The sequence below is a fragment of the Oryzias latipes genome, chromosome 3 (assembly GCF_002234675.1).
Source record: "Oryzias latipes chromosome 3, ASM223467v1".
In the NCBI taxonomy this organism is placed as follows: Eukaryota; Metazoa; Chordata; class Actinopteri; order Beloniformes; family Adrianichthyidae; genus Oryzias; species Oryzias latipes.
In genome coordinates this window covers 37,462,532-37,478,430 of record NC_019861.2, presented here as the reverse complement: position 1 = coordinate 37,478,430, position 15,899 = coordinate 37,462,532, and the positions used below count along the sequence as shown (strand labels likewise).

Genomic DNA, 15,899 nt, shown 5'->3' with positions numbered 1-15,899 from the left:
CCTGTAGGGCTGTAGGGAAGGGCGGTGCATTGCCCATTATGACCCCAACAAGGTCTACCCCCCCTCCACCCCCGCATCCCACCACTCCCACTTTATGGCTCTGTCTGGTTACATCTGAGCAGAATATGACCGCTCCTTAGAGCATGATGGGAAAAACCAAATGTTAGAGATGCTTTAGAAACCTGAAAAATGAAAGTGCTGCTCCTTGGAGTCTTTCAAAATAAAACAAGAAGTCAAATTGATTTGAATGTTTGGATTTTATGAAGAAAGCTGAAAGATTTCAGTGCAGTCTGAAAAAGAAACAAAATTGTTGTAAAAACTTTGGTAATTGTTGTGATTTGTTGCATTTGTTTTTACTAAGAAATGTTTAAAGGAACTAAATTAAAGTTAGTAGCAAAGGTGGGTCAAATCATGACACAAAACGCCCATCTTTTTCTTGTAGCTTTAGTTAAACCGGCTCATCTCTGACCTTTTGATTAACCAGCTGGATAAAACATGAACTCTCCATATCTGGCGTGCTGGACTCTTAACCAGCTGGTCGTCACCCACTTCTGACCTCCAAGCCGTGCCGTGGAATTCGTTGCGTTCCACCTGGTGTGTAAAAGTCTGCCGTGAGTCATGACCGTCTATAAAGAGCACACCCTGCTCCGTTCTGGACCATAACGCCGCTGCTGCTCGCTGCTTCTCTGCTGCTGCTTGTCCGAAGGTAAGAAAATCCTTCAAAAACTCCAAACTTCTTCTTCTGAGGACGTTTTTCAGGTTTTCAGTTTCAAAACACCTAAACAAAAGCTTTTATTTTGAAAGTTGATGAATAAAACTGAGAATTTAGGTCATGTTAAATGATTCTGGACTGGGTTGTTGTACAGTTATGTGGAACTTTGAAAGCAAACATTTAAATTTCAAAGGTAATCTGAAGCTGCAGTTAAATTAAATTCAGAGCAACTAAAACTTTGAAGGCATAAAACAGGGAAAATACTGCAGGTGACTCTTACAATACTCGTACTGTGAAACATTAACGTGTTCCACAGTCAGCAGTCGCCTTTCTGTCGGTTAGTCATTCACTGATGGTTGCAGGGACGAGGTGTGAAACGCCTGAGTCAGCAGGGCGGGTTAAAAGTCCACGGATGAGGGTTCAGCGTCAGATAAGATGCAGGGGAGCATCAGGGCGAGAGCGGCACTCCCAGCCAACAGCGGTGGAACTGCCCCTCCTGACTATTTGCACCGATGGTTGCCAGGCGGCAATCGTCCAACACCTCCGGGGGCAGGTTTTCAAGAGGGTCAAAGGTGGAGGGAGCTTTCTTATGATTACAAGGAGTCATCACATTCCTGCAGGCGGGGCTGCATCACCACTGACCCTCCTCTTCCTCAGACACGCCCTCATCCCTCCGTGCAGATCAAACTTCCGGGATGAAACCCGGGGGGAAATTCTCTCGTGTTAAATCATCGTTTGTGTTTTAAGACAAACAGTTCATGTTATTTTCAGAAGAAATGATGCTGATGGAAGTGTCTGTGCTGCAGGAGAACTCGTCATGGCTATGGTGTCCGAGTTCTTGGGTCAGCTGACGCTGGCGTACGGAGGGGTGAGTCTGCGGTCAACACTCGGCCCACGTGGTCAAATCCTCTGAAACTCCACCCATCAGGCGGAGGCTCTGAGGGCCCACCGTAAAGCTGTGAACATTTGCAGGCCTCAGTCTGGAGAGCGTTTGATTCCCTCCTCAGTGCAGAAGTTCTGAGGAGTTCACGCTCACAGCTGAAGGTCGTCTTAGCAGATTCAGGAAAAAGATCCCAGAAAGTTCCAGAAAGGCAGTGAGACCGACGGGGCCAAGGCCGTGACCACCGTGAAGCCCTCCAATCACAAACTGGGAGGCGGAGCTTCGTGGGGATGTTTCCCGTCATGTTTGGAATTAGATGCTCTCCTGTAGAACTTTGAACCTCCTCACATGAGCATTTATGGAGAGACGATCATAAGGCTGAGGGCACTGTGGAGGAGGTGTCATGGTATGGGGTTGTTTTTAACAGACTCCAGGCTGGAAACTGTTCAAAGCCAATTTGAGAAGTTGAAGTTCCAGCCATGGAAGTATGACTCTGTCCTGGAGAACGTCTCTGGTTTGACCTGAACTCAAACAGATCCGTGATCATAAACGATCCATGGAGCCAAAAATCCCAAAGGTCTTCATGATCCTGAGTCCAGAGAGCCGCCACGGCGTACCGCCTCCTGCAGCAGAACCGTTCTCCGCTCAGTCCGAACTAACAAAGCTGAGGAATTCAGGACTCGAGTGCAGACCTAGAGCTGGAACTCGAAGCTGTTCCACACATGAATGTGAAATCTAAACCTCCACCTTCATGGTAGACTTAGGCGCTGATCTACGCCTCTCTGCTCCTTCCACGCCGTTTTTCTGTGAGCGGCGGGCGCAGAACTTTGTGCTTCGGCCGCAGACGGTTATTGGACCTCCTCCCTGTTTTCTGCAGGAACCTGAGCCCAGATGTCCCACTGTGGTTCCGGTGAAGGACTTTGACCCGACTCACGATGCTGCCAGAATCGATGCTGCCATTAAAACGAAAGGTGAGGAAGGGCGGGAGAACCGCCACACCTGAAGGGAACCAAACCTGCGCCACACAAGCACTTCCTGTCTGAACGCTGCAGTACAGCAGAAAGATTTTTGGCGTCAGAACGAAGAAACGGGTCTGAGACAGAAATGATCTGCGGTGCAGAAAAACTCCAAACCCAGAGAAGGAAATGTGCTTTTGTTTTGAAATGTCAAACCCCAAAGTGACAGTTGGACTTTACTTTGAAAAGCCCGGCCTTTAAGGTTTCTTTTCAGCTGCTGTACTGATTTTTCATTTTATATTTCAGAGAGCAAATTAAGGTTTATATTTCCATTTAAACACGTTCTCAACAGCAGATCCAAAAATGAAACTTGATCTTTAACCAAAATGTCTCAAAACCTTAACAAACTTTAGAGAAAAAACATTTCAAAGGTTTAAACTGAAATCTGTGATTCAGTCTGTATCAGATTTTATGCTGGAAGTGTGAAGCTGAAAAAGCAGCAAAATTCAAAGCAAGACAGAAAAAACTTTTAGAACTCCAATTGATTTAAAACAAGTAAAGGCGGTTCTGATCCATCCGTTCAGATCCAGTTCAGTCGATCAATTCAAAAACCCAAATCCATGTGAACTGAGCTGAAGTATTCTGATCATGTTGATGATGACATCAAGTTCTTCTTAACCAGAGGATTTTTAAATCATAAAAAAAAACAGAATGTTTGTTTTGAAGGCAGATCCTGTGTTTTTCTGGGCTGTCAGGAGCTGCTAGGGTCAGAATGTCTGTGGCTGACTTTGTCTTTTTAAATAAAGTTAGAGCTCGTTTCACCTGCAGGAGTGGATGAACAAACCATCATCGACATCCTGACCCGGCGAAGCTGCCAGCAGCGGCGGGAGATCGCCTTTGAATATGAGCGAATGGCCAAAAAGGTGAATGGACCCCCGGGGCACAGGCGGGGGGCCGTGGCCGTGGTGGTGGGGGTGGGGGGTGGGGGGTAGATCCTTATTCTAATCTGAGATGGAACTGCAGATTCCACTGCAGTAAAACCTGTCTTCCTGTTTCTCTGCTCCTAGGATCTGTCCTCCGCCCTGAAGGGGGCGCTCTCTGGCTCTTTGGAGGCTCTGATGTTGGGTCTGATGAAGAGCACCGCCCAGTTCGACGCTTCTGAGCTCAGAGCCTCCATGAAGGTGGGAACAGCTGTTTCACTGACTTAACCGCGTTTGAACCGCACGTTTCTCTGAACGGACAGAGTCCAAAATATTTTTAGTTTTCCTCGTCTTCATAAATGAGCAAGAATTTTACTGTGAATTAAATTTGACTTTAGTTTGTTTTTCTGCTTTTTTGAGCAGTTTGTTTTTTCATGTAAATTACAGCGGTCTACCTTTTTAATGCAAAAATACACAAACAACCCCACCTCCACTCCCCATCATCTGGAGAGAGAGGGGAGAACCAGACTGTCTGGAAAATCCTGCAGCTCCTGCAGATGCCCACGTGGGGGCGCTCTTGTCTGAAACGATCTTTGACAGAAAAGGGAAAAAGAAGGCAGAATAAACAGCTGTTGGTCCTTCTCATCCTCTGGAGAAACCTGCAGCTCCTCGCTGCTCCTCCTTTACCCAGCATGCATTTCCAAACTTCTTCAGATTCACGCCAGGTTCTCCTCCTCCCTTTGGAAAGTCCATCTGCGTTCACACTGAAGTGAACCGTACCAGAGTTAATCTGCAGGACAGAGACCCTCAAAATTCTCCTGTTGGGTCCAAACCAGGGTTCTGGTGAACTTTCACACCTGAAGAACCAGGAGGACCATCAAAAGACACCAGACCTGGCTCAGACCAGGACCAGACCTGGATCAGACCTGGATCAGACCTGGACCAGACCTGGATCAGACCTGGACCAGACCTGAATCAGACCAGGGCCAGACCTGAATCAGACCAGGACCAGACCTGGACCAGACCTGAATCAGACCAGGGCCAGACCTGAATCAGACCAGGACCAGACCTGAATCAGACCTGAATCAGACCTGGATCAGACCTGGATCCAACCAGGACCAGACCTGGATAAGACCAGAACCAGACCAGGACCAAACCTGGATCCGACCAGGATCAGACCTGGACTATACCTGGATCAGACCAGGATCAGATCTGAATCAGACCAGGGCCAGACCTGAATCAGACCTGGATCAGACCTGGACCAGACCTGAATCAGACCAGGGCCAGACCTGAATCAGACCTGGATCAGACCTGGACCAGACCTGAATCAGACCTGAATCAGACCTGGATCAGACCTGGATCCGACCAGGACCAGACCTGGACCAGACCTGAATCAGACCTGAATCAGACCTGGATCCAACCAGGACCAGACCTGGCTCAGACCAGGACCAGACCTGGATCAGACCTGGACCAGACCTGGATCAGACCTGGACCAGACCTGAATCAGACCAGGGCCAGACCTGGATCAGACCAGGACCAGACCAGGACCAGACCTGAATCAGACCAGGGCCAGACCTGAATCAGACCAGGACCAGACCTGGACCAGACCTGAATCAGACCTGAATCAGACCTGGATCAGACCTGGATCCAACCAGGACCAGACCTGTACCAGACCTGGATAAGACCAGAACCAGACCAGGACCAAACCTGGATCCGACCAGGATCAGACCTGGACTATACCTGGATCAGACCAGGATCAGATCTGAATCAGACCAGGGCCAGACCTGAATCAGACCTGGATCAGACCTGGGGCCTCATTTATAAAACTTTGCGTAGGATTTGCGTCAGAAGTGGCGTACGGATGAAACATAGGACGTGCGTACGCACAGAAATATTCGGATTTATAAAACCGTGCGCACGCACATCCTACGCATCTTTCCCTTAATAAATCACAACCAATTCTAAATGCTGCGCAGCTTTTGCGGCTTCATGACACGCCCATAGTTGCCCATAAATAGTCCGTGAAACGCCCACAAATGAATATTCATGGCTTGCTAAATCATGGCAAACACCGAGAGGAAATGAAAAAAACGTAACTTCACTCAATGTGAAGTAGAAGTTATCGTTGGCGAGGTGGAAAAGAGGAGAAAAGTGTTGTTTGGAGGGCACAGTGTGGGCATTACTAATGCCAAAAAGGCACGTGAGCGGCAAACGGTGGCAGACGCCGTAAATGCTGTAGCCTCACAACCTCGGACCGTGGCCGAAATAAAAAAGAAATGAAAGAAATGATCGGACAACAAAGTCGAGGCAAAAAAACGTCTATCGCTGCATCGGCAGAGTGTCTCCGCCACGTGGGGGGGGGGGGGTGTGTGTGTGTGTGGACCGGAGCTGACCCCTCTTGATGAGAAACTGGCCGCTATTATTGGGGAATCCCTATTAAGTCCCCCTTATCGGCGTCCTCCTCCGCCTCAGTCACCTGACTGAGACGGAGGGGACGCCGACGCGCCAGGGTCAGGGTGACACAGGTAAGAGAAATAATTCAAATTAATGCAGTCAAGTCACATGTATGCAGGCTACACAATTACAGATTATTAATATAGAACAATTTTATTTTAGTTGCTGGGTGTTCCAGCGGGGCCAGTGGTTACGATGCTGCAGCTGAGCAGCCGTCTGGCCCCAGCGTCTCCACGGCACGCGGCTCTCAACCTCCAGCAGTGGACGTGTCCTCACCGATGCAGTCCTTGAAATGCAGAGGGAAGTCAGTAGTTCAATCAGAGAGGTGGCCAAGGAGTTGGGCGAAATCAAGATCGCCCTGACTGAAATAAACTGCACGATGAGGGAATTCTTAAATAAATAATATTTTCCACGCCTCTTTTTCTTTATAAGCGACGCATCACTTCCAAACGCTGGCGCACAGCAGCAGCATTTGGCTCAAATGCGTGGGGATGGGGTTCAGGGTCGGGGCCAACACAGCAATCGGCGCCAGGGGGTAGAGGCACGTTTTTAAGCTGTGCCACATTGTGTAGCACAGCACATGCCAGCACGATGTGGCACACACTGTCACTTTCACGTGTTTCTTCCATCTGCCGACGGTGTCGCCGTTTCTCATTTCACCCGTTTTTGTGCGTACGCCTGGGTCAGAGCTTGCGTGGAGGACCGCACATTTTCCCCTCAAGTTTGCTTTTTATAAATCTCAACTATTGCGTAGAGAGTGGCGTACGCCTTCTTTTGTGCGTACGCAACCTTTAGAAATGAGGCCCCTGGACCAGACCTGAATCAGACCAGGGCCAGACCTGAATCAGACCTGGATCAGACCTGGACCAGACCTGAATCAGACCTGAATCAGACCTGGATCAGACCTGGATCCGACCAGGACCAGACCTGGACCAGACCTGAATCAGACCTGAATCAGACCTGGATCCAACCAGGACCAGTCCTGTACCAGACCTGGATAAGACCTGGACTATACCTGGATCAGACCAGGATCAGATCTGGATAAGACCAGGACCAGACCAGGACCAGACTTGGACTATACCTGGTTCAGACCTGCCAGAGTGGAAGCTCTTCCAGACCAATGTGTTTCGAGGTTCATCAGGTTAAGCGGTTAAACGGTGGCTACAGGCTCGTGGAGAAGAGGCTGACTGTGTTGTTAGAAATGTGCTAAACATGAATCCTGTGTGACACCCAGTCGTGTGACGTCTTTACCTCAGTGCTGCTTCATAGATGGGCTTCTCTGTTTGGATTCAGGGTCTGGGAACTGATGAGGAGGTTCTGATCGAGATGCTCTGCTCCAGGAGCGAAGAGGAGCTGATGGAGATTAAGAAGGAGTACAGAGAGAGTGAGTTCAACAGTTCTCTGCTTCAAATGAACCAAAATGTGAGAACTTGGGTTTAAAAACGCGTTAGCATCAACGCCGTCTGTGTCCTGTCAGTGTTTAAGAAGGAGGTGGAGAAAGACATCGCCGGAGACACGTCAGGGAACTTCGCCAAACTGCTGCTGGCTCTGGTTCAGGTACGTCCAGAACACGGAAACCTGCTAACATGCTAACATGCTAACATGGTAATATACTGAATAAAGGTTCATTTGAAAAAAAGTCAATACAATTTTCAATCTTGAAATAATGATTTAAAAGAAGATCACATTTTTTTAAATATCTTTCCTTTTTTTGCTTCCTTGCACTGCGTTTTTTTGTCATTTTCTGATTACATTTAAAAATACAATCGTTAAAATCAACTCGTTTTACAGAATATCCTGATCTTATAGTTAAGAAAATCTTGACCTGTCAAACCTGTAAAATCCTGTCCACGAAGCTGTGCTTTGATTTTGAAAATCTCTTAGCACTATGTATGTTTGACCTTGTGACCCTAAACTTTTCCAGACAAGAAGAGACGAACCCTCCAACGTTGTGGACTATCAGAAGATCGACGAAGACGCCAGAGTGAGTGGATCCTACGCCGTTTCTGCCAGCTAGCGTGTTTGCGGTCACTTTTTTATTTACAAAATAAAACTTTCATGCTAACGTCACCACAGAGTAGATCTGACATTTCAAAATAAAATCTGTATTTTTTTTCTGTTAGAGCTTCACAGACAAACAAACTGAGCCTGAAACGAAACATTTTTCATGAAATAAGTTCAACGTGATAAAGACGACGGCTAAACGGATCATCAAACTCATTCATGATGAGAAGAAAAACTTTTTCTGGGCTTAGAATAAAAACATCACAGACATTTCCGGTACCGTGTGAGGCGGCTTTCCTCCAGGCTGGATCAAATGCTGACCGCCGGTTGTTGGAAACTCTCAGCATCCGTCCGTCTTCTGTCTCCTCCTCAGTCTCTGTACGAAGCCGGCGTGAAACGGAAAGGAACCGACGTGACCACCTGGATCTCCATCATGTCGCAGCGGAGCGTCCCACATCTGCAGAAAGGTGAGACTGAAAAGGAGAAAAAATAAGTGACAGTGACAGAAGAAGAAGCTTTCAGAACAACATTCTGAACAACAAAGTCCTGATTTAAAGGCATTTTGTCTTCAGAAACACGAGCAAAGCAAATATTTGTGTGTTTTTGTAATTGGTTCATTTTCTAAACACTGAAGGTAAAAAAAGTTTTGTTTCTTCAAAGTGTTTGAGAGATATAAGAGCTACAGTCCCTACGACATCAAGGAGAGCATCAAGAAGGAGGTGAAAGGAGATCTGGAGAAGTCCTTCCTCACTCTGGGTACGTCCAACCAACGGGATGCCTGTGGAGAACGCGTTAGCCTGGTTTTAACCTGGTTTCAGTCTAATTTCAGCCTGGTTTTAGACTAGTTTAAGTCTGGCTTCAGCCTATTCTAGCCTGGTTTGGCTTGGTTTCAGCATTGTTTCAGTCTGGTTTAGACTAGTTTCCGGTGGGTTTAACCTGGTTCAAGCTCAGTTTCAGACTAGTTTCAGTTTGGTTTAAACCTGGTTTTTGTCCCTTTTTCAGCTTCACTTTCATTCGTCCTATTTGTCGGTTCAAGTCCCAGGTGAGTCGGCTGACCTCCTGCTGACGTCTCATTGGTCCAGCCGTATACAGAATGAGTGATTGACAGCGGCTCAGCTTGCAGAAGACTGAAAAGTCAGCAGATAAAACTGATCATCTTCATTTCTGAGCTTTAAATCAGTCTCATAAATAAGTTTCAATAGACAGTCATCTGCAGAAAAAATGTTTCTGTATGAACTTCTCCAGTGTCTTTAGCGCTCTCTGGTTGGTGTTGTCGTGTTCCATTGGACCTGTGGTTGTCGTGTTGCATTGGACCCGTGGTTGTCGTGTTGCATTGGACCTGTGGTTGTCGTGTTGCATTGGACCTGTGGTTGTCGTGTTGCATTGGACCTGTGGTTGTCGTGTTGCATTGGACCTGTGGTTGTTGTGTTCCATTGGACCTGTGGTTGTCGTGTTGCATTGGACCTGTGGTTGTCGTGTTGCATTGGACCTGTGGTTGTTGTGTTCCAATGGACCTGTGGTTGTCGTGTTGCATTGGACCTGTGGTTGTCGTGTTCCATTGGACCTGTGGTTGTCGTGTTGCATTGGACCTGTGGTTGTGATGTTGCCTTGGACCTGTGGTTGTGATGTTGCCTTGGACCCGTGGTTGTCGTGTTCCATTGGACCTGTGGTTGTCGTGTTGCATTGGACCTGTGGTTGTTGTGTTCCATTGGACCTGTGGTTGTTGTGCTGCATTGGACCTGTAGTTGTTGTGTTCCATTGGACCTGTGGTTGTGATGTTGCCTTGGACCTGTGGTTGTCGTGTTGCATTGGACCTGTGGTTGTCGTGTTGCATTGGACCTGTGGTTGTCGTGTTGCATTGGACCTGTGGTTGTTATGTTCCATTGGACCTGTGGTTGTCGTGTTGCATTGGACCTGTGGTTGTGATGTTGCCTTGGACCTGTGGTTGTCGTGTTGCATTGGACCTGTGGTTGTCGTGTTGCATTGGACCTGTGGTTGTCGTGTTGCATTGGACCTGTGGTTGTTATGTTCCATTGGACCTGTGGTTGTCGTGTTGCATTGGACCTGTGGATGTCGTGTTGCATTGGACCTGTGGTTGTTGTGTTCCATTGGACCTGTGGTTGTTGTGCTGCATTGGACCTGTGGTTGTCGTGTTGCATTGGACCTGTGGCTGTCGTGTTGCATTGGACCTGTGGTTGTTGTGTTCCATTGGACCTGTGGTTGTCGTGTTGCATTGGACCTGTGGTTGTGATGTTGCCTTGGACCTGTGGTTGTCGTGTTGCATTGGACCTGTGGTTGTCGTGTTGCATTGGACCTGTGGTTGTCGTGTTGCATTGGACCTGTGGTTGTTGTGTTCCATTGGACCTGTGGTTGTCGTGTTGCATTGGACCTGTGGTTGTCGTGTTGCATTGGACCTGTGGTTGTTGTGTTCCATTGGACCTGTGGTTGTAGTGTTGCATTGGACCTGTGGTTGTTGTGTTCCATTGGACCTGTGGTTGTCGTGTTGCATTGGACCTGTGGTTGTGATGTTGCCTTGGACCTGTGGTTGTGATGTTGCCTTGGACCTGTGGTTGTCGTGTTCCATTGGACCTGTGGTTGTCATGTTGCCTTGGACCTGTGGTTGTCGTGTTGCATTGGACCTGTGGTTGTCGTGTTCCGTTGGACCTGTGGTTGTCATGTTGCCTTGGACCTGTGGTTGTCGTGCTGCATTGGACCTGTGGTTGTCATGTTCCATTGGAGCTGTGGTTGTGGTGTTGGATTGGACCTGTGGTTGTGGTGTTGGATTGGACCTGTGGTTGTAGTGCTGCATTGGACCTGTGGTTGTCGTGTTGCATTGGACCTGTGGTTGTCGTGTTCCATTGGACCTGTGGTTGTCATGTTGCCTTGGACCTGTGGTTGTCGTGCTGTTTTGGACCTGTGGTTGTCGTGTTGCATTGGACCTGTGGTTGTCGTGTTCCATTGGACCTGTGGTTGTCATGTTGCCTTGGACCTGTGGTTGTCGTGCTGTTTTGGACCTGTGGCTGTCGTGTTGCATTGGACCTGTGGTTGTCGTGTTCCATTGGACCTGTGGTTGTCGTGTTGCATTGGACCTGTGGTTGTCGTGTTGCATTGGACCTGTGGTTGTCGTGTTGCATTGGACCTGTGGTTGTCGTGTTGCATTGGACCTGTGGCTGTCGTGTTGCATTGGACCTGTGGTTGTCGTGTTGCATTGGACCTGTGGCTGTCGTGTTGCATTGGACCTGTGGTTGTCGTGTTGCATTGGAACTGTGGTTGTCGTGTTGCATTGGACCTGTGGTTGTTGTGTTGCATTGGACCTGTGGTTGTTGTGTTCCATTGGACCTGTGGTTGTCGTGTTGCATTGGACCTGTGGTTGTGATGTTGCCTTGGACCTGTGGTTGTGATGTTGCCTTGGACCTGTGGTTGTCGTGTTCCATTGGACCTGTGGTTGTCATGTTGCCTTGGACCTGTGGTTGTCGTGCTGCATTGGACCTGTGGTTGATGTGTTGCATTGGACCTGTGTTTGTCGTGTTCCATTGGACCTGATGTTGTCATGTTGCCTTGGACCTGTGGTTGTCGTGCTGCATTGGACCTGTGGTTGTGGTGTTGGATTGGACCTGTGGTTGTCGTGCTGCATTGGACGTGTGGTTGTCGTGTTGCATTGGACCTGTGGCTGTCGTGTTGCATTGGACCTGTGGTTGTCGTGCTGCATTGGACCTGTGGTTGTCGTGTTCCATTGGACCTGTGGTTGTCGTGTTGCATTGGACCTGTGGTTGTGATGTTGCCTTGGACCTGTGGTTGTGATGTTGCCTTGGACCTGTGGTTGTCGTGTTGCATTGGACCTGTGGTTGTCGTGTTGCATTGGACCTGTGGTTGTCGTGTTGCATTGGACCTGTGGTTGTCGTGTTGCATTGGACCTGTGGTTGTCGTGTTGCATTGGACCTGGGGTTGTCGTGTTGCATTGGACCTGTGGTTGTCGTGTTGCATTGGACGTGTGGTTGTGATGTTGCCTTGGACCTGTGGTTGTGATGTTGCCTTGGACCTGTGGTTGTCGTGTTGCATTGGACCTGTGGTTGTCGTGTTGCATTGGACCTGTGGTTGTCGTGTTGCATTGGACCTGTGGTTGTCGTGTTCCATTGGACCTGTGGTTGTCGTGTTGCATTGGACCTGGGGTTGTCGTGTTGCATTGGACCTGTGATTGTCGTGTTGCATTGGACCTGTGGTTGTCGTGTTGCATTGGACCTGTGGTTGTCGTGTTGCATTGGACCTGTGGTTGTCGTGTTGCATTGGACCTGTGTTTGTCGTGTTGCATTGGACCTGTGGTTGTCGTGTTGCATTGGACGTGTGGTTGTCGTGTTGCATTGGACCTGTGGTTGTTGTGTTCCATTGGACCTGTGGTTGTGATGTTGCCTTGGACCTGTGGTTGTGATGTTGCCTTGGACCTGGGGTTGTCGTGTTGCATTGGACCTGTGGTTGTGATGTTGCCTTGGACCTGGGGTTGTCGTGTTGCATTGGACCTGTGGTTGTCGTGTTGCATTGGACGTGTGGTTGTCGTGTTGCATTGGACCTGTGGTTGTTGTGTTCCATTGGACCTGTGGTTGTGATGTTGCCTTGGACCTGGGGTTGTCGTGTTGCATTGGACCTGTGATTGTCGTGTTGCATTGGACCTGTGGTTGTCGTGTTGCATTGGACCTGTGGTTGTCGTGTTGCATTGGACGTGTGGTTGTCGTGTTGCATTGGACCTGTGGTTGTCGTGTTGCATTGGACCTGTGGTTGTCGTGTTCCATTGGACCTGTGATTGTCGTGTTGCATTGGACCTGTGGTTGTCGTGTTGCATTGGACCTGTGGTTGTGATGTTGCCTTGGACCTGGGGTTGTCGTGTTGCATTGGACCTGTGGTTGTCGTGTTGCATTGGACGTGTGGTTGTGATGTTGCCTTGGACCTGTGGTTGTGATGTTGCCTTGGACCTGTGGTTGTCGTGTTGCATTGGACCTGTGGTTGTCGTGTTGCATTGGACCTGTGGTTGTCGTGTTGCATTGGACCTGTGGTTGTTGTGTTCCATTGGACCTGTGGTTGTCGTGCTGCATTGGACCTGTGGTTGTCGTGTTGCATTGGACCTGTGGTTGTCGTGTTGCATTGGACCTGTGGTTGTCGTGTTGCATTGGACCTGTGGTTGTGATGTTGCCTTGGACCTGTGGTTGTGGTGTTGCCTTGGACCTGGGGTTGTCGTGTTGCATTGGACCTGTGATTGTCGTGTTGCATTGGACCTGTGGTTGTCGTGTTGCATTGGACCTGTGGTTGTCGTGTTGCATTGGACCTGTGGTTGTCGTGTTGCATTGGACCTGTGGTTGTTGTGTTCCTTTGGACCTGTGGTTGTGATGTTGCCTTGGACCTGTGGTTGTGATGTTGCCTTGGACCTGGGGTTGTCGTGTTGCATTGGACCTGTGATTGTCGTGTTGCATTGGACCTGTGGTTGTCGTGTTGCATTGGACCTGTGGTTGTCGTGTTGCATTGGACCTGTGGTTGTCGTGTTGCATTGGACGTGTGGTTGTCGTGTTGCATTGGACCTGTGGTTGTCGTGTTGCATTGGACCTGTGGTTGTCGTGTTCCATTGGACCTGTGATTGTCGTGTTGCATTGGACCTGTGGTTGTCGTGTTGCATTGGACCTGTGGTTGTGATGTTGCCTTGGACCTGGGGTTGTCGTGTTGCATTGGACCTGTGATTGTCGTGTTGCATTGGACCTGTGGTTGTCGTGTTGCATTGGACGTGTGGTTGTCGTGTTGCATTGGACCTGTGGTTGTGATGTTGCCTTGGACCTGGGGTTGTCGTGTTGCATTGGACCTGTGATTGTCGTGTTGCATTGGACCTGTGGTTGTCGTGTTGCATTGGACCTGTGGTTGTCGTGTTGCATTGGACCTGTGGTTGTCGTGTTGCATTGGACGTGTGGTTGTCGTGTTGCATTGGACGTGTGGTTGTCGTGTTGCATTGGACCTGTGGTTGTTGTGTTCCATTGGACCTGTGGTTGTGATGTTGCCTTGGACCTGTGGTTGTGATGTTGCCTTGGACCTGGGGTTGTCGTGTTGCATTGGACCTGGGGTTGTTGTGTTCCATTGGACCTGTGGTTGTCGTGTTGCATTGGACCTGTGGTTGTCGTGTTGCATTGGACGTGTGGTTGTCGTGTTGCATTTGACCTGTGGTTGTTGTGTTCCATTGGACCTGTGGTTGTTGTGTTCCATTGGACCTGGGGTGAACGCCGTGCAGAGCAGAACTTGCTGACGTGTCTCTGTCTTCTCAGTGGAGTGCTTTGAGAACCGGCAGCTTTACTTCGCCAACAGACTCAACGACGCCATGAAGGTAAAATGTGGGCGCTGGAGCTCCGCCCCTCACCGGTCAGCATGTCTAATGTCGGTCCGTGTCTCCTGCAGAGTAAAGGAGCCAAGGAGAAGGTTCTGACCAGGATCATGGTGTCCCGCTGTGAAGTGGACCTGATGAAGATCAGAACAGAGTTCAAAAAGCACCACAGGCGGTCCCTCTACCAGACCATAGCGGTGAGTTCCTGCTGGGTCCAAACAGCAGCTCAGCTCAAACACTTTTGAAGTAGGGCTGCACGATATGAGGAAAAATCGCGATATGCGATATTTGAGATTAATATTGCGATAACGGTATAATTTGCGGTATATAAAGCAATAGCAAAACAACCAAAAACATCATTCCCATTTCATTGCAACAGTTTAAAAATTATACTACAAATGACCCTCGACGACATAGGTGACAAACATCTAACATAATAGGCCTCCATCTGATTGGTCAACAAGGTGAAGACGTCCATCCGATTGGTCAAATGCATGAAGGGATTTATTTGATTCGTTAAATGCTTCAAGCTGCCATAAGATTGTTTTAACACATTTAAGGTTTACGATTTATTGCGATATTCACCGTCTTTTGCGATATGCATATTGCAGAGCTGGATATTGCGATAACGATAAATTTGCGGTATATTGTGCAGGCCTAGTTTGAAGTCTGACTGTCTTCTCCTCTGATGCTGTTGTCAGGAGCACACCAAAGGAGACTACCAGAAGGCTCTACTCAGTCTGTGTGGAGGAGACGACTGAGGCTACAGACTCCGTTTCCCAGGATTCAGTGGAGCTGCTGCCACGCCTGGCGCTCCAACATGTCAGTTTGCTGTGTTGTTTGAGGTCATAGCCACCAGGGAGCAGCAGAGCCCACCTCTGAAGAGCAGCAGGTCGACCCCGAGGACTTAAGATGGTTTTCTGTGGAGTTAAAGAAAAAACACACACCTGTTCAGATCTGTCAAACTACAAATCAGACCTCTGTTCTGTGATGAAAATAAAAGTTCTGAAATGAAAGTCTGCTGTTTTTCTGGAATCTTCTGACTGAAGATGTTAGGACGATCCACCAGAAACATCTTAAGCAGAAGCGTTTGTGACAACGTCAAAAATCTGAATGCAAGAAGCACCAGAAACGCTTCAGCCTGTCATGGCAGAGGCTGCTGAGACACATTTAGACTGAAGGTGGCGCCACCATCCTGTGCTGTAAGTGGGCATTAATGAAGGCGGTGCCTTCGTCCCAAACGGCCTGTTTAGCCTTTCAGGTCATTCATGGAACTCTGGCTCAGATTTTTTTTTAAAAAGGTAAGAAATGATCGTTGGAAACGCTGAAAGTTGCTGGATAAAAAAACAGGTGGATGTCACTTGACCTGAAGAGAAAAGACCTCAGTGGATAATTTGAGTTTTGTTATTTCAAAAAGTTTTTTGAACAGGTTTAGTCGTGCAGACAAACTCCTCAGGATCCGTCAGATGAGGACCTTCAACCTGCAGCGCAGAACGTTTTTGAACGATGGCCTTACGTCTGTGAGCGTGTTGTGAGGTCATCCTGACGACGGCGGTCTGAAGTCACGTTTTTAACCACGAAATTCTTTTTGGGTTAGAGATGGTTAATGTTTGCAGGAGCAGGA

At 48.6% G+C, this 15,899-nt stretch overlaps 1 protein-coding gene across 1 annotated transcript; it reads left to right on the top strand.

The window, feature by feature from the left end:
* Nucleotides 1–536: 536 nt before the first annotated feature.
* anxa2 (annexin A2) lies at nt 537–15,291 on the top strand. Its single transcript, XM_023953777.1, has 13 exons — nt 537–706; nt 1,519–1,580; nt 2,470–2,563; nt 3,377–3,471; nt 3,616–3,729; nt 7,216–7,306; nt 7,400–7,479; nt 7,847–7,906; nt 8,300–8,393; nt 8,587–8,682; nt 14,220–14,278; nt 14,350–14,472; nt 14,977–15,291. The coding sequence occupies exons 2-13, from the start codon at nt 1,530–1,532 to the stop codon at nt 15,034–15,036; spliced, it is 1,017 nt and encodes a 338-aa protein (XP_023809545.1). The 5' UTR covers nt 537–706; nt 1,519–1,529; the 3' UTR covers nt 15,037–15,291.
* Nucleotides 15,292–15,899: the final 608 nt, after the last annotated feature.